The sequence below is a fragment of the Colobus angolensis genome, unplaced genomic scaffold (assembly GCF_000951035.1).
Source record: "Colobus angolensis palliatus isolate OR3802 unplaced genomic scaffold, Cang.pa_1.0 Scaffold15, whole genome shotgun sequence".
Taxonomy (NCBI): Eukaryota; Metazoa; Chordata; class Mammalia; order Primates; family Cercopithecidae; genus Colobus; species Colobus angolensis.
Window position 1 is genome coordinate 5,404,037 of NW_012114599.1, and position 25,570 is coordinate 5,429,606.

The 25,570-nt window shown below is 37.4% G+C and overlaps 1 protein-coding gene across 1 annotated transcript in view; it reads right to left on the reverse strand.

Moving 5' to 3' along the window:
- Window positions 1-25,570, reverse strand: part of DYNC2LI1 (dynein, cytoplasmic 2, light intermediate chain 1) — a 37,607-nt gene that overhangs the window by 3,115 nt on the left and 8,922 nt on the right. The window contains exons 3-12 of the mRNA XM_011935902.1: window positions 24,500-24,534; window positions 20,532-20,601; window positions 18,053-18,141; window positions 13,082-13,268; window positions 11,766-11,834; window positions 10,918-10,995; window positions 6,791-6,867; window positions 6,055-6,125; window positions 3,018-3,115; window positions 2,516-2,608 (exon numbers count right to left, since the gene is read on the reverse strand). Coding sequence (XP_011791292.1) covers window positions 2,516-2,608; window positions 3,018-3,115; window positions 6,055-6,125; window positions 6,791-6,867; window positions 10,918-10,995; window positions 11,766-11,834; window positions 13,082-13,268; window positions 18,053-18,141; window positions 20,532-20,601; window positions 24,500-24,534 — 867 coding nt within the window. The remainder of the gene's footprint in view (window positions 1-2,515; window positions 2,609-3,017; window positions 3,116-6,054; window positions 6,126-6,790; window positions 6,868-10,917; window positions 10,996-11,765; window positions 11,835-13,081; window positions 13,269-18,052; window positions 18,142-20,531; window positions 20,602-24,499; window positions 24,535-25,570) is intronic.

Consider the following 25,570-nt stretch of genomic DNA (forward strand, 5'->3'; position numbering starts at 1 on the left):
GGAGGTTGCAGTGAGCCGAGATTGTGCCATTGCACTCCAGTCCGGGCGACAGAGCGAGACTCCGCCTCAAAAAAAAAAAAAAAAAAAAAGCTAGAGGGCTTTTAAAAAGCAGAAAATACTACTAAAGTATTTTCTGCTGCCCATGTGAAGTCTGGCAAAGACAGAACTTTAATTAAAGAAGGCTAATCACGAAAGACCCTAAGTCTGCAGGAAAGATGAAAGGGGTCTTCCTACCAATCCTCAGATCCTTGAGGACTGACCTCATAGCACACAACTGGAAACAACTTAAGGTCTCACAACTACGCGTGAAAGAGTATGAAATAATATTCAAATTAAAAATGCTGTATAGTAGAATGTCAAAATTTAGATTCAGATTATCAATGAAATAACAGCAACAACACTGATAATCATTAGGGTATCTTTAAAGCTAAAGCATAAAATTATGCTAAGGTCCTATGTGTGCAATCTGGAATCAATGCAATTCATCTAGAACCACACGAATAAAAGTGGTTTAGAGGCAAACTTAGGATAGCATAACTTTTCAGGTAGGTTAAAAAACATCTTGAACCAAGAGACAATAGGAATTGGTGATCTGCTGGCAGTGAGACACAAGAGATGAATGAAGGGTGATATGGGTACTGTGGGGCTGCCTTCCTTTTCCACACAGAATTCTTACAGTTTTAAGTCATTTAGAGAAGACAGATTTGAATGTGAAAATTCATGATGCTCACAAATACCCTAATCCTTTAATAATACTGATGTATATGAACTTAATCAAAGTGATCATTATGCAATATAAACAGATATTCTTATCAACAACAACAGTTAATCATTGACCCCTAGATAAATATTAATCAGGGATGACTTCCAACTAATCCTTACATCCAAACTGGAAACATAATAAGGGTTACATGAGGTCATTTTACTGTTTCTACAACATGCCTCTCACTTTGCTACAGCTACAAAACCTCTAAATATTCATGGCATAGTTTTCAAAAGTCTTCTGGACCGTTTACATAAAATGTTTTGCTTACTTCTCCAAGGGCCCCCTGCAGGTGAATGCTGAGAAGAATGCCCTGGCTCCTGCTCCCAGCTGATAGCTGTTTTCAGGTTACCCTCAAAAAAATGTGGCTGCCGCCTGAGAAGTTGCCAGGGCTTTCAATCTAGTGCTTACCATACATAAGTTTACTCATATAAGGACAGATTCTGTACAATGTCTCATTTTATCAAATCAAACTAAAACTTAAGTTTGCTTGTTTGTTTATAGAAAAATCTTGGCTGGGCGCGATGGCTCACGCCTATAATCCCAGCACTTTGGGAGGCCAAGGTGGGTGGATCACGAGGTCAGGAGTTCAAGACCAGCCTGGACAAGATGGTGAAACCCCGTCTCTACTAAACAAAAACAAAAAAATTAGCTGGGCATGGTGGCGGGTGCCTGCAATCCCAGCCACTCAGGAGGCTGAAGCAGAGAATTGTGTGAACCCAGGAGGCAGAGGTTGCAGTGAGCCACTGCACTTCAGCCTGGGTGACAGTGTGAGACTCGTCTCAAAAAAAAAAAGAAAAGAAAACTCTAAGTATTTGGGTCATGGTGAGTTTACCAACTCTTACATTGTTACATCAGATTTGTGTGTTCAAATGGGGCTGTCTAGGGATACACGGGATGGTAGTGTTCACTTTTAAGCATTTTCCTGAGAGATCCTGGGTTCTGTCAGGTATGTCTGTGTGCTTTCAGACTGTGCTTTCAGTCCTTAACTGGGCAAGATACGTTTTCTGGTACAAGGAAAGTACAGGTATGTCTGAATTTCCTAATCAAAAACAAAACTTTTTATGTAATTCCACAAACCAAAGAGTATTAAGAAAATATCTCTCCAGCAGCAAGGTAAGAATCACTACTCATCTGTAATATGATGTAAACTAGAAAATCAAAAAGGTTTATGTGAACATCAAGTCATGTCTGGGTGGTGGGATGACAGGTGATTTAAAAATTTTTCTTTATTCGTATCAAATTTTTATTTTTTTCTACAGTATACTATTAGTGTGTTATTTAAATAGATGTACTACTTAAATAATTTTAACAGTAAAAAAGAAACACTAAGTGAATACATTGAGAAAAATGTAAGGAATTCCCAAGGCACTCCAGGTTTTGTGATAAAACTTCAGATAAGGCCAGGCGCGGTGGCTCACGCTTGTAACCCCAGCACTTTGGGAGGCCAAGGCGGGTGGATCACGAGGTCAAGAGATTGAGACCATCCTGGCTAACATGGTGAAACCCCGTCTCTACTAAAAATACAAAAAAAAAAAAAAAAATTAACCAGGCATGCTGGTGGGCGCCTGTAGTCCCAGCTACTCGGGAGACTGAGGCAGGAAAATGGCGTGAACCCAGCAGGTGGAGCTTGCAGTGAGCCAAGATTGCGCCACTGCACTCCATGCTGGGCAACAGAGTGAGACTCCATCTCAAAACAACAACAACAAGAAAAACCTTCAGATGAAATTAAGTAAATGTTTAAGATAATACCTGATCCTTCTGAATTCTCATCTCATCGACTTCACTTTCAGTATACTGAGGATCTCTTGCAGGGTCCTTGATATTTTTCAGTGTGTTAATACTCTGAAATTACAAATCTCCAAATCACTTCATGCCCATAACCCAAAATTCAATGGCTACCATCTGCCTAATAAACCAAGCTCCCATTCCTCAGCCTACCACAAAGGCTCTCTATGATCTTTCAAGCTTTTTTCATCACCACTGAGGCCTGCTTCCAATTCCACCAGGTCCCCTTTCAGTTGTCTCTCCCTTCTCTAACAACCAGATAACTATCTTTGAAAGTGGAGCAGGAACCATGTCTGACTTTTTTTTTTAATCACCACAGTGCCTATTTACATTTTCAGCAATGTTTAATTGATTTTTGAGCAGAAGAGATAAAAACAAAGTTATCATAATAGGCCCTTTGGCACATTTCCTATAACTTGTTAGATGGTGCTAAAAATCTTGCTTTTAAAAAATTAGAAATATGTACCTTTGGTGGAAAGAGCTTTTCATACACTTTTTTCCACAACTCCATTGGTGAGTGGGCATGAAGCTTTCCAATGTCATTTTCAGGAATAGGAGGAGATCCTAAAATAGCAAGTTTTACTTCAAATGACTGCATTGATTAAAATATTACAAATTCTGCCAATAAAAGAAATGACACTAACAAAGGTATACATCTCAGATCACTCATTTTCCCTCTCCTTAATACAGTCACCATTAAAATTTACCCTACCCAGCACAGCAAGGTCATTGGGACAGATTCTAATACTGAAAGAAGAGCAGCCAAAGAGTAATTGGTAAACTGTAACTCTCATTCTCCACACCCTGTATCTGTACCTGTATCTACATCCTATTAACCAGTAATTCCAGTTCTTGGTAGTGTTTGCCCTAGAAACACCTGCAAACTGGTACTGTATTAAGGATTTCATACTGCAGCATCATTTGTTATCACTGAATAAATTTACCTACAACCAAAATATTCATCAGTGGTGAACAGTGCATTAATTACTATGCATACCCATGCTCTGTAACACTATCCAACAGTTAAAATAAGAAATAGATCCATATGTAGCATTAACATGGAAAAACTACTAAGGTATATTGGTATGCTGAATAAAAAGGTATTGAATAATAAGGTATATTTAATAAAAAAGGGAAATTCCAAAAGTGATATAGACTGAACATATAATTATGTTTAAAGCAAATAGTTTTTTCTACACTATATACACGTGTGTAAAGGCACAGGAAATTGGAAAGAACACAGATTTGTTCCTTGTATATACTCTTTTACCTTTTTACAAGGAGATATCTTTATGTATTACTTGTATAATTTAATTTGAAAAATTTAAAACTTTGCTGCCATTTACAATTTGTAATTGGATATTTCCCATTCTTTCTATTTCCAACATCTATTGTTCACCAAAACTGTTTTGCTGGTGATCTTCCAGGACATCCTTACCACTTTGGTGGGAAAAGCACTGATACGCTCCACTGATGTTATTCAGCTTTGCCAAGTTTTACTTGTATTCCTTTGTGTGTCTGTGTGTATATTAAGTTCCATACAATTTTATCACCTGCATAGGTTCATGTATCTGCTACCACAGTCAAGATGCCAACTTAATTCCACTAGCACAAGGATCCTGTGTTGCCCTTTTATAGACATAACCTCCTCCTTCCTGAGCCCTCCTCTCGTCTCCCCATCCACAGTCCTATCCCTACCCTCTGACCACCACTAATCTGCCTCCATTTCTAAAATGTTTTTCATTTCAAAATTTTTCATAAATAGAATCACACTGTATGTAATCTTTTATAATTGGCTGCTTTTCACTCAGCATGATTCCCTGGAGATTCACCCAGGCTGTGTGTATCAGTCATTTGTTCCTTTGTGTGGCTGAGCAGTTTTCTCTGGTACAGATGTACCACGGTTTGTTTAGTCATTCACCTGCTGAACAACTTCTGGGCTGTTTCTAGGTTTTGACTACTACACATAAAGCTGCTGTGAACATTGCCTAGATATTTTTTGTGTGAAATTTAAGTTTTCATTTATCCTGGATAAACGCCCAACAGCACAATTTTTAGGTCATATGGTAGTTGCAAGTTTGGTTTCATAAGAAACTGTTAAACTGTTTTCTAGAGTGGCTGTACCATTTTACACTCCCACCAGCAATGTATGAGAGATCTGGTTTCTCTGCATTCTTGCCAGTATTTGGTGGTGTCACTGTTTTTTATTTAAGGTATTCTGTTAAGTGTATAGTGATATTTCATTGTGGTTTCAATTTGCATTTCCCTAACGACTAACAATATTAAACACCTTTTCATGTGCTGCTTTGCTATTTTTATGTCCTCTCTGAAATGGAATGTCTGCTTATGTCTTTTGCCCACGTTCTAAATGGATTGTTTATTTTTCTGTTGAGTTCATATATTCTAAACACTAGTCCTCTGTCATGTATGTGGTTTGAAATTCTTTTCTCCCAGACCGTGGCATGTCTATTCATCTTCTTCACATGGGCTTTCACAGAGCAAAAGTTTTTAATTCTGATGAGATCTAAGCTCCATGATTTCAAAATTCAGTAATTATGAACTCTCTTCTGGCCTCCAACTATTCATAGAGGCAAAAGAATTCCATCAGCATTATCTATCAGTACAATAGTGATTCTCACTGCTACTGGAATTAAGTTGGCACTAATGATAATCATAAACATCAGACTCCATGACCATTCATTAAGCAAAATCACCTCCATTCCTTTCATTCCAATTAATCTGTAATCTCATTACAAAGATTTCTATATTTGAAGTCAAGTCACCTTTAGCTTGTAAGACTAATAGAGGATGGGGAATACAAACAAAACAAAACAAAACAAAAACCCCTACTGCCCATTAGAGTATTAAAAGCAAACTATGCCACCTGCAGAGAATAAAGAAGTGTGAGGTTCAAAGAGCTTCACAATGAAAACAGTTTCTGTGGGAAGGTAAGGGGCTTGAGATATAAACTCTTAAACTTCCTTTTGATTCAGAAGCCTGTAGAGTCTATGAGTTTATGAAATACATTCCATCAGATGAGGCATGCTATTTCATGACAAAAAATCAAATCATACCTAATTGTTACAACAGTGTTCTTTTTGACTTATTTTTCAATCTCTCATATACTTGCCAATTGCCCGTAATATGTAGCTTTGAATTTCCTCACTACTCTATGCTCCTAGCTTCCTTAAAGCCAAGGAGCTAAAATTTAAAAGTACCTGGAAATCAGTGGGGGAAAGAAAATACACGCAATTTGTTTTTCAGTGGAATAGAGATCAGAAATGAGAAATCAGTCTCTTATGTGGTGACATCCCTTCCATCACAAACATGTCAATGTGATGCATGTTACATTAATACTGGGCATATAAACAAACACACAGGAAATAACAGCAATGATAATCAAACCAGACAGAGGAGTATGTTGGAGACAAAGTGAACATGGAGTAGGATAAAATCAATAAGCAATTAAAAAAAGACTGAACAACCTTAATAAGTTCACTAACCTATTTGACTGAAAGAATCCAATCCTGCTGTGATAAACAGAGGTTTATTCTGATCCACACATATTGATTTGCTACGTGGAGAAAAAAAGATTCTAAATTAGTTTAGCCATTAAATTTGCTGCCACGCTCTCCCATAAACACGAGAACAATATTATGGACTAGTTTTACATTTAGCCACTGCTGAGAGCATTGCCCCAAATGAATGACTATCAATTTAAGTGATTTCAAAAATTAAAGTACAGCATAAATAAACATTTTATAGGAAAAAAGTGACAGACCCTATTACCTTAAATCGAAACCAAGAGAAGTAGCAAGGCTAAGAAGATACATACCAAAATTTTCAATTCCATTTCAAATCAATAAAAGAAAGTAATAATAGAGGGAAGCTACTAAAGTGTGGGAAAGGAAGTAAAATAAATCAGGGAGCAAGTATAATATTATCATTATTTTATTCCAGCCTCAAACTAAATGTTATGTAACATTTTGGTTGCAAAATTTGAGAAATATTTAAAGAATATAAGCAGGAAATAATATGAAATTATCCCCTTTATGTTGAGTCATGACAAAATAAATAATAATAAAAATAATTTTAAAAAGAAATTATCCCTTTAAGACTAGCCATCGAGGTCACTTTCCTGGTCAAGACACAACAGACTGAGTAGAACAATAATCAGATGAGACAACACTGGCTAAATCAATCACTCAATACATGATATAAAAAATATCTTAGCAGTACCTTTTGTCAATGCCAAATGCCAACTGGTTGATAACTCCACGTATTTTTAGTAACAGAGCTTCTGATTTACTGGTAAACTTTAAACAAATCAGGAGAAGAAATTATATGCTCTATTTTCCAATCACAGAAACAGGTAAAATAAATATGGCTTTGAACAAATACAGATTGCAAAGAGAATCACTATTTAGTTGCCCAAAAAATACTTTTGTTTGAGTAGACAAAACAAAACCTGAATAAAGAAATCTTGGTAACTTTAACTTGTTCTTCAAACTTAATGAGTACATGATGTGGAAAGGACTTGTGTTTATGTACTAATCATTTCAGCTACTCATACAAATGGATCATAATCACTGTCAAATAATTTCTTTAAAATGTATATATGAATGTATGTTTATGGGCTGTATGTGTGTAAACGTACTCATTATGGTCTAAAAGAAAATTTTCCAAAATGCAGTTGGGTTGGTTAGAAAATAAGAGGTATACCTCAAAAGTAGCTTTCACATCCAAGGGTGTATTGCTGCCTTCCGAACAGTCACTGTGGGACTGCAGACTGGTCTAATGATGCTGATACTCACTAAAGTAATTTTTAAACTTCTTTTTAAATTGCTTTTAGTGCCTAAGCTACTGAATATTTTCAATGCTGGCATATAACTAGGGAAACCATAACCAGAACATTTCAGAGAACGAAAAGGCTTGGGTACTATTAATAATTAAGCTGTGACATCAGATGAATACCAGGACATATGGTTACTCTACAAATCTTTAAAAACTAGATTGGATTTCTGTAGATATCAAAAGTCATTCACAGCCAAGTCAAAATGACTAAGAGGTATGGAAGTGAGAAGAACAATTTTGAACTGAAATGAAATCTAATTATGAAGCAAAGATATCAGCATTATGGTTCCAATGGCAATTCCACAAGGTAAGCCTCGTTCTGGATTAAGAACAGAAAGTTCTTAATGCTCTCAGAGAAAGTATTCAAATGAGAACATTCATGTGTATATATAAGATCTGATACATTTATTTAAAAGAAAGCATTGAAATAATTGTAATCCTTCTACTGAGACCATGTTTAAAAATACATATAGAAAACTTTAACTGAATTTTAGAAATATAACTGTTCTGTTTAATTTTATTTTCTTTATGAGAAAGGAAAAACCTAATCACAAACATATTTCACAGAACATAGGGCTGGGAGAACATTAGAAGTTTTCTAACCCAACTCCTCCATCTGCTGCATCAATCACTTCTGAAACACCCTTCACAAAGACCTGTAGGCCTTCTGCTTAAACAAACTCAGTACCTGGGAACTCATCTCCCCAAATAATTCATTCTGTTTTCAGATAGTGGTAGTATTAGAAAGTGTTTTCATATTTTGAGTAAACTCTGTTGATTCCTTTTTTTGGACTTTAGAATAGCAAAGAATGAATTTAGTCACTTTTCTATGGAACATTCCTTCAACTATATAAGAGAGTTATCACATTTTAGGTGATATTCTACTGGTCCTCATATATAATAATTTTAAGTCCCTGCCATCCTGAAGGCTCTCCTCTGAATCTGGTTAACTTATCAGTCTTCTCCTGTTCCCTTTGGGGGGTGAGGAGCATATTGGTTTTTTAAGAGATGGGGTCTTGCTCTGTTGCCCAGGCTGGAGTGCAGCAGTGTGATGATAACTCACTGCAGCCTTGAACTGCCAGGCTCAGACAATCCTCCTGCCTCAGCCTTCTGAGTAGCTAGGACCACAGGCATGCACTATGATGCTAATGACCGGCTAATTAAATTTGTTTTTTTTTGGTCAAGACAAGGTCTCATTTTGTTGCCCAGGCTGGTCTTAAACTCCTGGCCTCAAGTGGTCTTCCCATCTCACCCTCCAAGTGTTGAGATTAGAGGCAAGAGCTACCACGCCTGGCCTGTGTTTTGTTTTTATTAACTTAATTAGATTGTTCATAATGTTGAATCAATATTCTCAACTGCACTGTACAGGATCAACTACAGTGTTGGAAAAAAAACCCTGCTAAATATCATGGAATTCTGCAAAGCAGTACCCAACTTTCTTCCTTAAATGGGGCAGAGGGTAAGAGGAGATGTGAAACTGAAAGATGGGGCTTTGATCACTTTGGCTACATTCTTCCCGAAAGGCCTTATGGTTCCTTCGGTGGTCCAGAAGTACTCCACTAACCCAAACCCTGTTCCTTTGGGCTTACTGAAAGCTGAGATGAAGCCCTTCTCAAAGTCATTCCCTGGTCCCTGATCTTGTTCCATCTCCTGGGCCACAGTGAATCCCAGGCTTGCTGTGGCCTGCATTGACCTGACTTCATCTAAATTTGTACCTGTGAGACCAGACTGGGCCCTCCATCAAATGTAATCTGTTCCTAAAGAAATACAGGGATTTCCCTCAGCTAACTTGATAACCAGAAGTAAATGTGTGACCCTCTCTAGTGGCAAAAATAAGTAACTGCAAGATCTTTACCTCTGTACCCTCAATGAGTCATTCACTTTAAATTCCCCATATCCTCTCAAAATAGTAAAGAAGAAGATTTCCCAAAGTACTGTGTCAACCGAATACGTAAGCAAATACAATTCAAACATAAAAGGTGATCATTTTTAAGAAAATACGTAATGAAAGGTATGTATCATGTTTTGAAAGGTATAAAAACTGAGAATACATACTTTGTAAATATTACTTTCAGTCAAAATATTCTAACCATGAAGGCAAGGGGCTAGACCATGTTGTCTCTAGGTTCCTCTGAGTGCTTTAATTTGGAGGAAAAAAGAGACCATTAGATAATTATTCAAATGTAAAGGAAATTTTTTTTTGAGACAAGCCCAGTCTGGAGTGCAGTGGTGTGATTATGGTTCACTGCAGCTTTGACCTCCTGAGCTCACATGATCCTCCCACCTCAGCCTCCCAAGTAGCTGAGACAACCGGTGTGTGCCACCATGGCTAGCTAATTTTTAAAATTTTTTGTAGAGACAGGTTCTTGCCATGTTGCCCAGGCTGGTCTCAAACTCCTAAGCTCAAATGATCCTCTCGCCTCAGCCTTCCAAAGTGTTGGGATTACAGGTGTGAGCCACTGCACCCAGCTGGAAATTTTTTAAATAAAAATGTTTTGGCCAGGCACGGTGGCTCATGCTTGTAATCTCAGCACTTTGGGAGGCTGAGGAGGGCAGATCACGAGGTCACGAGTTCAAGACCAGCCTGGCCAACATAGTGAAACCCCGTCTCTACTAAATATACAAAAATTAGCCGGGCGTGGTGGCACGTGCCTGTAGTCCCAGCTACTGAGGAGGCTGAGACAGGAGAATCGCTTGAACCCAGGAGGCAGAGGTTGCAGTAAGCCAAGACCACACTATTGCACTTCAGCCTGGGTGACGGAGTGAGACTGTCTCAAAAAAAAAAAAAAGTTGTTATATTTTATAGCATTAAAGGACATTTAGTGAAGGTTAGTCCTGCTATGGGAGATAATAACAGTGATTATAAAAACCAACATTTATTGAGTAATATTCTGTTCTAGGCCCTGTGCTAAGCATTTCACATGTACTCCCTCTTTGAATCCTCACAACAACCCTATGAAGAAGATATTATTTTTCTCCATTTTACCCTGGAGGACAATGAGGCTTAAGTGAAATTAAGTGACTTGCCTAAGATCACATGTCTACTAAATAGTCACCTTGAGATTCGAACCCAGGGAGCATGCCTTCAGATTTCATGTTTTTAACTTTTACAACAAATAGCACTTTTTAAAGGAGCCTTCATCCCCAGTACACACACTGTTAGAGTTATTCTTTTGTTTTTCTTTTAAGGGAATACAGATTCTAATTCTTAAGGGGATACCAAAAAAGAATAAATAGATAATCAACTTGTCTCTTTAAACTTGGTTGGGATTTATGGATATAAACAATTTAGAACTTTTGTTCCAAAGAAGGGGGAGACCAACTAGTAGCACATGTTCAACAGATGCATTATCAAACGCTCTGTAAAGAGAGGTCTTCAGCAGTGGGAAAGCAATGGGACCATGTGCATTAGCAAAAGCATTTATTTATTCCTCGTAGTTGTGCATCAAGTTGCTAACTTCCCCAAATTTGGTACTGTCCATTCAAGCCCAAAGGACAAGAAATGTACAAACCATTAATGATGCTCCATAATAATGTGCAACAAATCGAAGTGTCTTGCATATTACTTTTCTCTTCTCAGACTCAAAATCCTGTAGAAATATGTTATTTAAAAAGTCAAGATAAACAAATATCTATAGCAGGAAGATTCAAATTATTAAATGTAGAAATAGATTATTTCTTATTTTTTTAAACTCACCTTCAGGAATAGTATTCCATTACCTTGATATTTGTTTCATAGAGAGTTGAACAATAGCTGCAGCCTTCTTAGAGCTTCAGCTATCAGATCTTTCTTTGTTTAAATACTTAGCTCAACAGAATTTAGATATAAGCACACATTTCATAGTGTGGAATACCCTAACGATTCTCTGACAAGCAAAGATAAGAAGGAACTAATTTTCTACTTTCTTCAATTTAAAAGTTGGGAAGTAAGTCCTATTCCCCAGTGACTGGGTTGAAGACCTTTTTTTTTTTTTTTTTAAGAGACAGTGTCTCACTGTGTAACCCAGGCTGGAGTACAGTGGTGTGATTACAGCTCACTGTAACCTCAAATTCCTGGGCTCAAGTGATCCTCCCCCTTCAGACTCCCAAAGTGCTGGGACTACTGGCATAAACCACTGTGCCCGGCAGGATTCGTTTTCTAAATCTGCCTTATCCCCATTCTAATCACTGCATTTATTTTCTTTACCTATGTTTTTCTGTCCCAACTATGTCTTCTTTTCCAAAATCTTTAAGATGTATGACTTACTAATCTATTCCTTCAATAATTATTTTTCTTATGTTGGCATTATTTTTGTACCTCCCTCATAAAAAGCACAGCCATGTATGTACAACAAACTCAGCTAGAAGTGGAAGAGCTTACCTGAAAAATATCATATTTACTTCCAATTATGACCAGAGGTACTGGAAATGGGTCAATTAATTCACGATCCTGTTAATAAACATATTTCATTGATTTATTATAATTCTTTAATGCTAGGTGCTTAGCAATTTCTATTTACTTTCAAAAACATTCCATTTTCAATCTCTTCATAGGTGTTTACTTAATTTGCTTGACATAGAATTTGTTCCAATGTTTAACTTTCACTGCCTAAGCTATATTTCATAAGTGTAAAACTAGAAATGGCAATTCCTTAAATTACTATATTTATTATTTTCCTTTTTCTACCCTTTTATTTCCTTATACAACATATTACCTTCCTGGTTTTTTCTTCTATTTTATGTTAACTGTTTGTTGGAATAGCATTTATCCAGCATAGATTTGTTTTGTTTCATTATTTCCTATGTAAAACACTTTCTTCTTTTTTTTTTTTTTTTTTGAGGAGGAATCTCACTCTGTCGTCAGGCTGGAGTGCAGTGGCGCGATCTTGGCTCACTGCAACCTCCGCTTCCCAGGTTCAAACGATTCTCATGCCTCAGCCTCCCGAGTAGCTGGGACTATAGGCACACACCACGACACCCGGCTAATTTTAGTATTTTTAGTACAGATGGGGTTTCACCATGTGTTGGCCAGGATGGCCTTGATCTCTTGACGTCGTGATCTGCCCGCCTCGGCCTCCCAAAGTGCTGGGATTGCAAGCATGAGCCACTGCACCTGGCTACACTTTCTTATAAACTCTGGATAATATAAAATGCTGCCCTTAGTTTTCCAGATGCTGATATTTATGATTGTATTTGAGGAACCTGTGTTACTATCATAGTAACTTTATAATTTAATTAGCTGTCAGATGATAAAAAGATCCTGAATAAGTGACAGAAACAAATGAATGTAAAATACAGAGTGATAGTGAAGGCTATTAAAACTCTACCTCTTGCTTAAAGTTGTAGCTTCATCTAGTCTTTGTCAGGTAACTTTTGTACAATCTGGCTTTTTATCTTCATTTTTACAGAGATTATAAAATCAATATCAAACCACGACTTTAAAACTCTATTTCTCTGATTGGTGTAATATGCCATAACAATCACAGAAGATGTCTAACAAGAAGATACAAGGAATCTCCTTTCTTGTTTGCTCTTTCTGAGGTTTTAATAAATTGCTGGAATTTTCCAGTAAGCAGGTTCATCTACATCAAATGAATTTCAAGTCATGCATAAAAATCTAAAGAAGTTGTTTGTGATGTTATCATTAACTATATACGGGACTAAGGAGTCCAGTAATAATCCCAAACAGCAACTCACAGGATGATCCTTCTGCATATTATTCCAGATCTTCTGTCTCATTTCAGAAACTGCTTTAGGATTTGTCTTTCCCAGTTTCGTTATCACTTTGTCTACATGGCTTTTTGTGGCTTGCAAGAGATTTTCCATGGTGGGCCAAAGATCATTAGGTTTTGAAAGATCCAGAATGAGAACAAGAGAAAATGTCCTAAAGAAATAAAAACATTTTTCAAAAAAGACTCAAAATAATTACCATTTTGAAACCCTAATGTACTGAAATGTATCAAAGAATAACTAAAATATACCTTAAGGGGGAAAAAAAACCCCATAGCATTATTCTAAGACCCTCAAACACAAAACAAAACAAAAAACCAAAAACCAAAGTCACAGCCTTATTTATTCCAATACTTCCCTTTAGTGATATTTAAGTGTTACAATAGTGGAACGAAGTTTCTGTTTGAACTAAAAGTAGTTTAGTTCAAATAGAGAAGCTACAAGCATTTGGGCCGACAATGCCATGTTTACATCCAGTTTTACTATGTGCTCCAAAAAAGGGAAGCAAAAATAATAAAAGAAGCAAAAACAGTAACACAATAATCAGGTAAAGGAGAAGAAAAGAGATTTATGGGTGGACCTTGCTAGGGAACTACCTAGCTAATCTCCACAATAACCCTCTCCAGAAGATGTTATAATGTCCATTTTATAGATTAGAAGAAGTCTAAGGCGCAGATTTACATAATTAGTAAATTGTAGAACTGGTATTTAGATCCAAAGTTACATATTTTTCTGCAATACCATTCTGTCTCTCTGAAAGCACACTCCTGACCACCAGATACACCACCACCATCACCATATGCACTTGTATTCTGTTCATGCACATCAAACATAAACCTAAACTCAGCAACGAAAACAAACATTCCCGTTCAAAAATGGGCAAAGAGGCCAGGGATGGTGGCTCATGTCTGTAATTCTAGAGCTTTGGAAAGCTAAGGCAGGAGGATTGCTTGAGGCCAGGAGTTCAAGACCAGCCTGGGCAACATAGCGAGACCCCATCTCAACTACATTAAAAAAAAAAAAGAAGGCAAAAGACTCAAATAGACATTTCTCCAAAGAAGATATACAGATGGCCAATTAACACATGAAAAGGTGTCCAACTTCCTATCCATTAGGCTAGCTACTGTCAAAACATTTTTTTTTTTTTTGGTGGAGGAGTCTCTATTGTCCAGGCTGGAGTACATTGGTATAATTTCAGCTCACTGCAACCTCTGCCTCCTGGGTTCAAGCGATTCTCCTGCCTCTGCCTCTCGAGTAGCTGGGGTTACAGGCGTGCACCACCACGTCCGGCTAATTTTTACATTTTTAGTAGAGATGGGGCTTCACCATGTTGCCCAGGCTAGTCTCGAACTCCTGACCTCAGGTGATCCACCCACCTGAGCCTCCCAAAGTGTTGGGATTACAGGTGTGAACCACCGCTCCTGGACTAAAACATTTTTTTAAATGAGAAAATAACAAGTATTAGCGAGGATATAGAGAAATTAGAACCCCTGTACATTGCTTATGGGAATGTAAAATGGTGCAGACGCTATGGAAAATAGTATAGTGATTCCTCAAAAAATTCACCATAGAATTACCAGATGATTCAGCAATTCCACTTCTGAGTCTATACCCAAAAGAACTGAAGGCAGAGATTTAAACAGATAGTGTACACCAGTGTTCATATCAGCATTACTCACAACAGTCAAAAGATGGAAACAACCCAAATGTTCCTGCATGGATTAATGGATAACTAACCTGTGGTTATTTGTTTACACAATGGAACATTATTTAGCCTTAGAAGTGAGGGAAATCCTGACACATACTACAATAAGGAAGAACCCTGAAGACATTATGCTAAATGATATAAATAAATAACAAAAGGACAAATAATGAATGATTTCATTTATATGAGGTACTGGAGTGGTCAAATTCATAGAGACAGGCAGTAGGGATGAGGGTTGCCAGGAGCTGGGGAGGGAAAAATAAGGAGTTATTGTTTAATAGGTAAAGAGTTTCAGTTCCAGAAGATTAAAAAGTTCTGGAGATAGATGGTGATGAGAATATACTTAATGTTACTGAACTGCACGGTTAAAAATGACTAAAATTTTATGCTATGTGTATTTTACCACAATAAAAACTAAACATACATAAATCTAGGAGTATTTTAAAAAATGGTTACAATAAGTATGTAGAACCATAATCCTTGATGGTTTAGGATTATATCCAATAAAACCAATATATCCTTGATCAACACAGCAAACATTCTGCTAGAAGACATAGCACAAAATTATAATGTTATTTAATTATTTTGTTTAGTTCAAGTCAACAGGCTATTTTGTATAATTCAAGCAGAACAGTAACAATTCTGTTGGTCTAAATTCAGAAAGTGGTCTTTTATACACTAATTATCAAATTTTCTAAAAATTATTGCATTATTACATGGTCTAGGCAATTATGTTTATGTCATTTTAATAAGCTCATAAACAGTTTTGCTTAACTGTAAAAATAATATATACATTTTTAATTGTACTAATTTTATTTTTAGGGTTTTGGTATGGTTATGTTTCAACTATGATTTAACATTTTTTCATTGTGATGAAATGGATATAATGTAAAATTTATTATTTTTTTCAAGTGAAAAATTATTTTAAGCAAAAGAAAAATAAATTACTCAAATTTTTCTAAGATTAAAATTTTTGTTTACAGTATATTGGAAATACTTTTGTTACTTTTTACCTATTTCATAGCAAATGATAGCACCAAATTTTTTTTAAATAAACTCTTAAAACAGAGATTCAGACTACAGGAAATGTTCTATTACCAATTGTCTGAAGTCTGTGGAAATGTTCAATGCATTTATAATTCTATAAGTGGTTATTTCAGAGATATACAGTATCTACAGTATTTGGTAATATTGTTTTCTCAAGTTGTGGGACTTCATCCAACACTAGGAAATTATGTGTCAAACGAATTCCAGTCAAGAACACTTTGAGATTAGCAACCACATGAAGAATGAAATGTTTTCCATGAATTATTTAACCACTCAGCAACCTACTTTAGACCCAAGCCTATGGCTCCCTTTCCCTCTGTTGATCATAACCCTGACCCTTCCTCTTTCCTAAAGCAAGTCCTAGCTGTCCTGGGGCTCCAGGGGAAGGAAGACCAAGACCTCACAAATGAGGTATTCACCCTCGAGATGATCTGGCTTCCTGCAGAACCTAGAATTCCCACAACCCCAGCAGGCCAAAACCTTTTGGGCTTTGAGAAGGGGAGAGAGGTAATATAACAAATCAGCTGAATAGGAGCCAACTCCCGACCCAGGGAAGAGCCAGCTCCTGTATTTTCACCCTTTCAGCCTCTGGCCACTCTAACTGGAAGCTCCTCCTACCCTTACTATCTTTCGCTCTCTCTCTTTCCCTCGCTCTCTCTTTTTTAAAGAGACAATGTCTCATTCTGTCATTCAGGCTGGAGTACAGTGGTATGATCATAGCTTACTGCAGTCTCAAACTCCCTGGCTCATGCAATCCTCCTGCCTCAGCCGCCTGTGTAGCTGGGACTACAGAGGCATGCTATGATGCCTGGCTAATTTTATTTTTTAATTTTTTTGTAGAGATGGGGTCTCACTATGTTGCCCAGGCTGGTCTTGAACTCCAGACCTCAAGTGATCCTCTAGCTCTGGCCTCTCAAAGTGCTGAGATTACAGACCTGAGTCACCGCACCTGGCCCCTCACCATCTCTTCTCAACCACACCACTAGGCACTATTCCCAGGCAGCTTCACTTATTTGTCTCCATTAAAGAGAGACAAATGAAAAACTATCTAACTGTAAAATTCCATGTTTCTGAAAAATAATATCATAGGGAAAAGTGTTTAAAAGTGGAAAAGCAAAATCTAAATATGTATATAAAATATCCCAAACCTGTACAAAGTCTATTTACAGACATTGAAAAGGCTGAAAGAAATACCTCAACATGTTAAAGTGGTTATTTTTTAATGTGATTCTGGTTCCTTTTACTTTCTTTGTGTCTTTCAGTATTTTTACAAGTTTTCTATATGAGCATATATTACTTTTGTAATAAGTGAAAGAAAGTAAATCATATTTCATTAAAAGGAAAAAAAAAAAGACAAAATAAAGCCAACTGTATCCAGCCAGTTCTAGAAAAACAACGGTCCCTTTAACAAGAAATAATTCCATCCTCCAAGGAGCTTAATGACCAACATGTAACAACTAATTGTCAAGCCCTTTGTATTTGATCCAGGCAGCAGCAATGGTTTATGTTAAACTCTAAGAACAAAATATTTCAGATTAAAAAAATATGTTTTTCTTAGCTAAGACCAGTTCCCAGGAACATTGTAAGAAATGTCACAATTTTCCACATATTTGGCCAACATGTGGGAGTCACTGTCAGGAAAACATCACTCAAGCGTTTTGAGGTTTCCCCTAAGTTCTATTTCTCTAAGGTCAGCAAACGGAGAGACTTTCTCTCTTCTCCGACATATCGTCTTCCTTTAAATGAAGCTTCAAGGATGTAAATTAGCATTAAATTCAAAGGTAGCTTATAACACTCAGCTGAAGAAAAAAACTCAGAGCCGAATTAACTCATACTGAGATGGATAATGGAAAGAATTAAGCTTTTCAAATTTATTTTTACAAAATGAATTCATTGCCCAAGTGTAATTTGATGTATTTTTTTTTTTTTTTGTCTGTCTGTTTTCAGCTTGCAAAATATGTTACTAGGGGGAATGCCAGCTATCTCAGTTCAGCACAGGCCAAAATCTTGGTTCTTTTAAAACTTCTTTGAAAGCATTACAATTTAGGCATTTAGAAAAGAAGTGGGCATAAGCCTTCAGCAACATAAAACTGTGCTCCAAAATTCTGACTGAGAAAAGTCAACTCATACTTCTCCTAGGGACACTCCTGTGTACTTACAGCTTTTCCTGGAGCTGGCTCACTTACCGTAAGGTGTCACTTGTGATGGGTACGCTGATTAAATCCAATAAAGAGGTTCCTCCACCCAGTTCCCAAAAGTGAGCAATATCTTTTGGCTGAAAAACAAAAAGTTTTGATTTTTTGAATTTTAGGTACTTCTTACATGTCATTAGCACTTGACAGTAATAATTATACATATAAAATACTGTAGTCCTTAATCAACCCTTTCTTGGCAGTCAAAATTTTTTCCTGTTTCCCATCCCTCAAAACGCACCAAAGCACCTATTTTAAAGAAAAATGATGAAATATTCAGAATTCTCTATATGTGTAAACAAATGCCCTAATTCTAGTAAAAATGTAACAGAAGACATAAACAGTGCGTCAATCTTGTAAATAAAATATGTGGCATATACTTATGCAGATTTTAGATAAAAATTAACCGTTGAGCAAATTTGGTATTATCTTTTGGAAAACATTTATAATTCTAGATAGAAATAAAACAGGTGAATAGGAAAACATTCCTGTTTAGGAAGACAGAAGCTCACAGAATGAATTAGACACACGTAAGGCATAAAGAAAAGGGACGAACAAATGGCAGTCCCGGCTGCGGATCGAGACTACTTGAACAAAAGTATAAGCAGATGATTTGTTCCTGATTCCTGTGGAGAATCTGACAGGCTACCACTGACAATAATACGTAGTAGGTGGGGGAACAAGAGATCAAACAATTGCTTCTCTTTTTTATAGGACCCTCAAAATAATAGGAAACTGACAGGGCTAGGTAGCCAAGAAGTTCAGAAATAAGATCATCTAGGGTTAGGTGCAGTGGTTCACACCTGTAAACCCCAACACTCTGGGAGGCCAAGGCTGGAGGATCACTTGACTCCAGGAGTTCAAAGTCACTCTGGCCAACACAGTGAGACTCCATCACTATAAACAATCTTTTGAAATTAGCTGAGTGTGGTGGTGCATGCTTGTAGTGAATTTGTGGGGACAGTTTACTTGGGAGGTTAATGCGGGAGGATTCTTTGAGCCCAGGAGTTTGAGGCTGCCATGAGCTATGATCCTGCCACTGTACTCCAGCCTGGGCAACAAAGTGAGACCTTGTCTCAGAAAGAAAAAGAAAAGAAAAGAAATAGGACCATCTATTCCATAAGACGTTCCTAGATTGTTGACTAATGGCATTTCTGCTTCTGTCCTGACACCGAAGACCCTTCAGGTCACTGAAATTGTGTGAGGAGCTGACAAAATATTTCTATTTAGGACTCTTAGGGAATTAAATCTGAGAAAGATATGATGCTTCCAGAATGAACATGGAAATATCCCACTTGACAGTACAAAGTTTAGGAAAAAAAAAAATCACACAAGTTTTTATGTATCTACTCCCACGAACCTGGAAGAGACAGAATGTCAATAAAGTAAGTTTTAGATGAATATATATTATTTTGGATTTTTGACAAAATTTCATTTTGCAGTCTCTACAATTGTGTGGCTGTTCATATCTGAATCATTAATTTTTGTGGGGAAAATAATTATTCACTGGAAAATCTCCCTCAATTCACAATTTGATAAAGTGAGGTTTTTAGAGCTCTTCTCAAAAGTTAAGCTTATGAGAGCTGTCTCAAAGTTTCCAATGAAAAGCATTGTTACATTTCTAGGCTTATTACTCGTGTCAAAATTCAAGAGGGTCACAAAAATGAAGTTCTCCTGTACCTCCATATATTATGTTTTTTTCTTTAAATTTCAGTTTTAATAACCCATTTTCGTTGGTGAATCCTGGAAGCAATGATAGGAAGTTTTATCTCTTTATATACTGTCTACTGATGAGCAAACATTTGGACTAAGTCAGTGTATAAAAATGTGCCTTTGTTAGAGGAGTAGCGGGATGCTCATTCTAGATTGTCCTTCTTCACACTTAACTTTATTTTAGAAATGACCTCTTTTCAGGTGACAACTCCAAAAAGATTCTATTTAGGAATTCCCCCCCCCCGCCACGAACATATATTATAAACCCTCCTTCTATCCTGAAGAGTTTATAATGTTCCTCTAAAGAGACATTAAAACAAGTGAAAACAGGATTATAATCAAGTAGGGCATACGATCTCAACTGGTACTATCAACTTCAAGATGCATTTTGAAATGGTAGTAATTTAGATTTTAAACAGTATATTTTCATAAATATTCCACAAGTCAAACCTATATTTTAGCAGATTTTTGAGAGACAGAAAGTAACTCACAATACTATTCTCATGAACTGTACAATAAAGTTAAAAAGGTATCTTATTACAGCATTTTAAGACATAATACATGAGAAGGCTAAAATCTTTTCACAGTTTGGGTTGGCTTCTATCTGCCACACTGCATTTCAAGTTTAATGGCAGAGAGCTATGAAGTGTACAACTGGATATGTTTATTGATTACAGATAAGATGGAAAATGTAAAACAAAGTCAGCAGCATTACTTTCCCATCTATGGGCATAGCAATGTCACTTTAAAAGACACTTACTGTGTTGTACCCTTTTGCTCTTCTTCCATATGTATAGTCCAAAGCTAAGGTTGGTTTTGGTGGCTCGTCTCTGTAAAATAAAGGCAGATAGTATCATCATTGTAGGTGGTATTAGTTTCTTATGCTACCATCTTACCTGATTCATTTTTCCTTCCTCTTAAAAACTTTATTAGTAGAGAAGTAACCTTGTATAATAGCATTGAGATAAATTATATATACAAAAGAAATAAACCTGCAAAACACCATCTTAGTGGATTTTAACAGCGCATGCATAATGTGGTAGCCCCTAAAGGCACTGCTGGGGCACGTAGAGAATGACTTGAGGCTAGCAGTGTGGATGGCCATGCTGGGCACAAGATCTCCACATCCAGGCCATGCAGGAAGCACTGACACTGGGTTTTTTTTTTTTTTTTTGAGACGGAGTCTCGCTTTGTCGCCCAGGCTGGAGTACAGTGGCGTGATCTTGGCTCACTGCAAGCTCTGCCTTCCAGGTGCACGTCATTCTCCTGCTTTTTTTGGATTTTTAGTAGAGACGGGGTTTCACTATGTTAGCTAGGATGCCCTCAATCTTCTGACCTCATGATCCACCCGCCTCGGCCTCCCAAAGTGACACTGGGTTTATATTCAGCCATGATGTGAGGAGCCAGGAATCTAATGACTGTCACATTACAACATCAATGCAAGACTTGGCCAGGCATGGTGGCTAATGCCTGTAACCCTAGCACTTTGGGAGGCCGAGGCAGGTAAATTGCTTGAGTCTACGAGTTCAAGACTAGCCTGGGCAACATGGCAAAACTCTGTTTCTACAAAAAAGGGTAATACATGCCTGTAGTCCCACCTACTCAGGAGGCTGAGGTGAGAGAATCACTTGAGCCTGGGAAGTTGAGGCTGCAATAAGCCAAGATTGTGCCACTGCACTCCAGCCTGGGTGACAGAGAGAGACCCTGTCTCAAAAAAACAAAAACAACACAAGTCTTTAATGCAGTTCTCTAGCAGTTCTTTATCTTAAATCACAGCTCAAATATGGGCATCATTTAGATAGTGATAGTTAATAAATTATATCAACAAGTCCTTAAAATCAGTAATGATTAGGAAAATATTAAAACAATTTGTTGAATTATTTATACTATAGCTTATATTGCTGGTAAGCTGTTTTATGGTGTATATATATATAACTTTTTATTATGGTCAAGAACACATAAAATAAAATTTATCTTACCTATTTTTAAGTGTACAATTCAGTAGTATTAAATATATTGACACTGTTATATAACCAATATTGAGAACTTTTCCATCTCACAAAACTGAAACTCCATACCCATTAATCAACTTCTCGTTTTCCCTTCCCCCAGTTCTTGGTAATCACCATTCTTTTTGTTTCTATGAGTTTGATTATTCTAGATATATAAGTGGAATCATACTATACACACACACACACACACACACGTATTTTTGTTTTGTTTTTTTTTTGCAGTAGCATGATCTTGGCTCACTGCAACCTCCCCCTTCCAGGTTCAAGTGATTCCCGTGCCTCAGCCTCCCAAGGAGCTGGGATTACAGGGGCCCACCACCACGCTTGCCTAATTTTTTTATTTTTAGTAGAGATGAGGTTTTGCTATGTTGGTCAGGCTGATCTCAAACTCCTGACCTCAAGTGATCTGCCCGCCTTGGCCTCTCAGAGTGCTGGGATTACAGGTGTGAGCCACCACACCCAGCCCAATATTTGTTTTTTCTGTTTCTGGCTTGTTTCACTTAGCATAATGCCCTCAAGCTTCATCCAAGTTGTAGCATGTGACAGAATTTCCTTCCTTTCTAAGGCCAAATTATATTGGTACATATCTTTATTTTACTTTCTTATTTTATTTTATTGAGACAGGGTCTCACTCTGTCATGCAGGCTAGAATGCAGTGGTGTGATCACAGCTCACTGCAGCCTCAACCTCTCGGACTCAAGTAATCCTCCCACCTCAGCTTCCTGAGTAGCTGGGACTACAGGTGTGCACCACCACGCCCAGCTAATTTTTGTATCTTTCGGTACAGATGAGTTCTCACTATGTCGGCCAGGCTGGTCTTGAACTCCTGAGTTCAAGCGATCCGCCTGCCTTCCCCTCCCAAAGTGCTAGGATTACAGGCATGAGCCACTGCGCCTGACCCCATATCTATCCTCAGACTGGAGAAGAAAGAGAAATGATTTTTAAATTTGTGACTTATATAATTATGTTTATTAAATATTTTGAATATCACCCCTGCATATATCTTTTGAATACATTATATATGCATATATCTTTTGAATACATTATATAGAGAGTAATGTTTGGTTATATTTCCTGAAAGATAGAAATTTTATCAAGCAAAATGCTACTTTTAAGACAAAATTTATAAGATCTGATATTTAACCTATAGTTTAGAAAATTAACCTTTTCCTAAGTAGACTATTGAGGAATTGAAATTAATACTTTTCAGGGCCGAGCATGGTGGCTCACACCTGTAATCCCAGTACTCTGGGAGGCCGAGGCAGGCGGATCACCTGAGGTTGTGAGTTCAAGACCAGCCTGACCAACATGGATAAACGGTGTCTCTACTAAAAATACAAAATTAGCTGGGCGTGGTGGCACATGCCTGTAATCCCAGGTACTCGAGAGGCTGAGGCAGCAAAATCGCTTGAACCCAGGAGGCGGACGTTGCGGTGAGCCGAGATGGCACCGTTGCACTCCAGCCTGGGCAACAAGAGCGAAACTCCGTCTCAAAAAAAAAAAAAAAAAGAAAGAAAGAAAGAAATTAATACTTTTCAACTTAATGTACTATTTTGTAGTATTTTATCCTAAGCTGATGTTGTATTAGATGATCTGTTTATGACAGGAAACATCTAAATGTGGTCTAAAAAGACCCATGATTCCTGGAGATAGAAAGATAAAACAGGTGTTACTGTTGATAGTTCCTCTGAGAAACAATATTGTTGGTGAAAGGAATTACACCAAAGCAGGAATTTATTATTTATATCCTTTAATAATATTTTTCAAATGAGTGATGTTTCTTTAATGTGACCTTAACACCAAATTCCATCTCTTTTGATGATTTTTGGAGAAGTTATAAGATATATGTATTCAAATGAAGGGAACAGAGAAATATCTTCCAAAAATGATTGAAGGCTTTCCTCATCAGCTTCCTGCAACATCTACCAATCATAATCCTAAATCTTAATCTGACGGTCTGCTTCTACAGTATACGTTAGCAAATATATAAAAGAAATGACAGGCCGGGCGCGGTGGCTCACACCTGTAATCCCAGCACTTTGGGAGGCCGAGGCGGGCGGATCACAAGGTCAGGAGATCGAGACCATCCTGGCAAACACGATGAAACCCTGTCTCTACTGAAGATACAAAAAATTAGCCGGGCGAGGTGGCAGGCGCCTGTAGTCCCAGCTACTCCGGAGGCTGAGGCAGGAGAATGGCGTAAACCCAGGAGGCGGAGCTTGCAGTGAGCTGAGATCTGGCCACTGCACTCCAGCCTGGGCGACAGAGCGAGACTCCGTCTCAAAAAAAAAAAAAAAAAAAAAAGAAATGATAAAATACCCAGTTTGAGGACCAACACTGTACTTCAAAAATGTACCCCCGAGCAACTAAAGCTTACAATGAATGTTCAAATAACTGTAGATTAGGTAGAATAAAAATAATTTAAATACCAGAGTAGCATAGCCAAAAAGAGGGTAAATACTATTATAGGCTGGGTCATTACAGTAACATTTCTCCCTCAAATACGGAAATCCAGTATTAGTCTCAAATAATTTTTGGCTTATTGTTAGTTTTATCTTTAAAGGCGCTCTTAAAGGTTATACTAAGGATTCGCTAAGAATTAAATATTTTGTTTGGGTCTTAAAATCGTTCCCCTTCCTTATGTCTTTTAGATCTAACTTGCCCTGTACAACTAGAATAAGCATAACCATAGTTTAGAGGTTAACATGACACTTACCTATCAAGACACCTTAGAATAATAGTAGTCTTTCCCTGGAAATTAAAAAAGAAGGAATACTGTGTTAATGTCATTCATACGTAAAAATTGTATTATTGTTCATAATTGTGACCCAAAATAGATTTTTAATCAATTGAATGATAAATTACCTGGAAACTAAAAACTAGAAACTTTCGGAATTGTTCTGAAGTTTGATAAGTGGAAAAAGTTAACTGTCAACTTTCCATCACAGTGTAACTACACTGTTATTATTATAATTATAAAGTCCCACAGATGACAAATACTAGCAAATCATACCTCACTTAAGTGGTCAACTTGGCAGCTGTCTTAAATTTTTTCTCTACTCATCAGTGTTAATTACTGGTTAAGCTGATGTTTAGTGTCTTTCAAAATGTTTTAATTCCAATTGTTGAAGTGGAAATAAAGAAAAAGGTAACATACAAATAAAGGACACATTGTAAATATGTTCAAAGTAAGCAATTCAGATACTGCATTAGAGTAATTTAAGTCCAGAGGATGTACTTATTTCAAGTTTCTGTTTATTTTTATTTTACTTTATTTTATTTTTGAGACAGAGTCTCACTCTGTTGCCGAGGCTGGAGTGCAGTGGCATGATCTTGGCTCACTGCAACCTCTGCCTCCTGGGCTCAAGTGATTCTCGTGCCTCACCCTCTCAAGTAGCTGGGATTATAGGTGCACGCCACCATGCCTGGGTAATTTTTGTATTTTTAGTAGAGACAAGGTTTTGCCATGGTGGCCAGGCTGGTCTTGAACTCCTGGCCTCATCTGATCTGCCCACCTCAGCCTCCCAAAGCGCTGGGATTACAGGCCTGAGCGACAACGCCCGGTCCCAAGTTTCCTTTAGGAGTAAGGAAATACAGGTTCTGGCCTAATTCCTACCACTAGTCATGCAACTTAACTTCACAGCTTAGCCAGGGACTAGCTCAGTGGTTTATATCATTTTTTAAAAACAGTAAAACCCGGCCGGGCGCGGTGGCTCAAGCCTGTAATCCCAGCACTTTGGGAGGCCGAGACGGGTGGATCACGAGGTCAGGAGATCGAGACCATCCT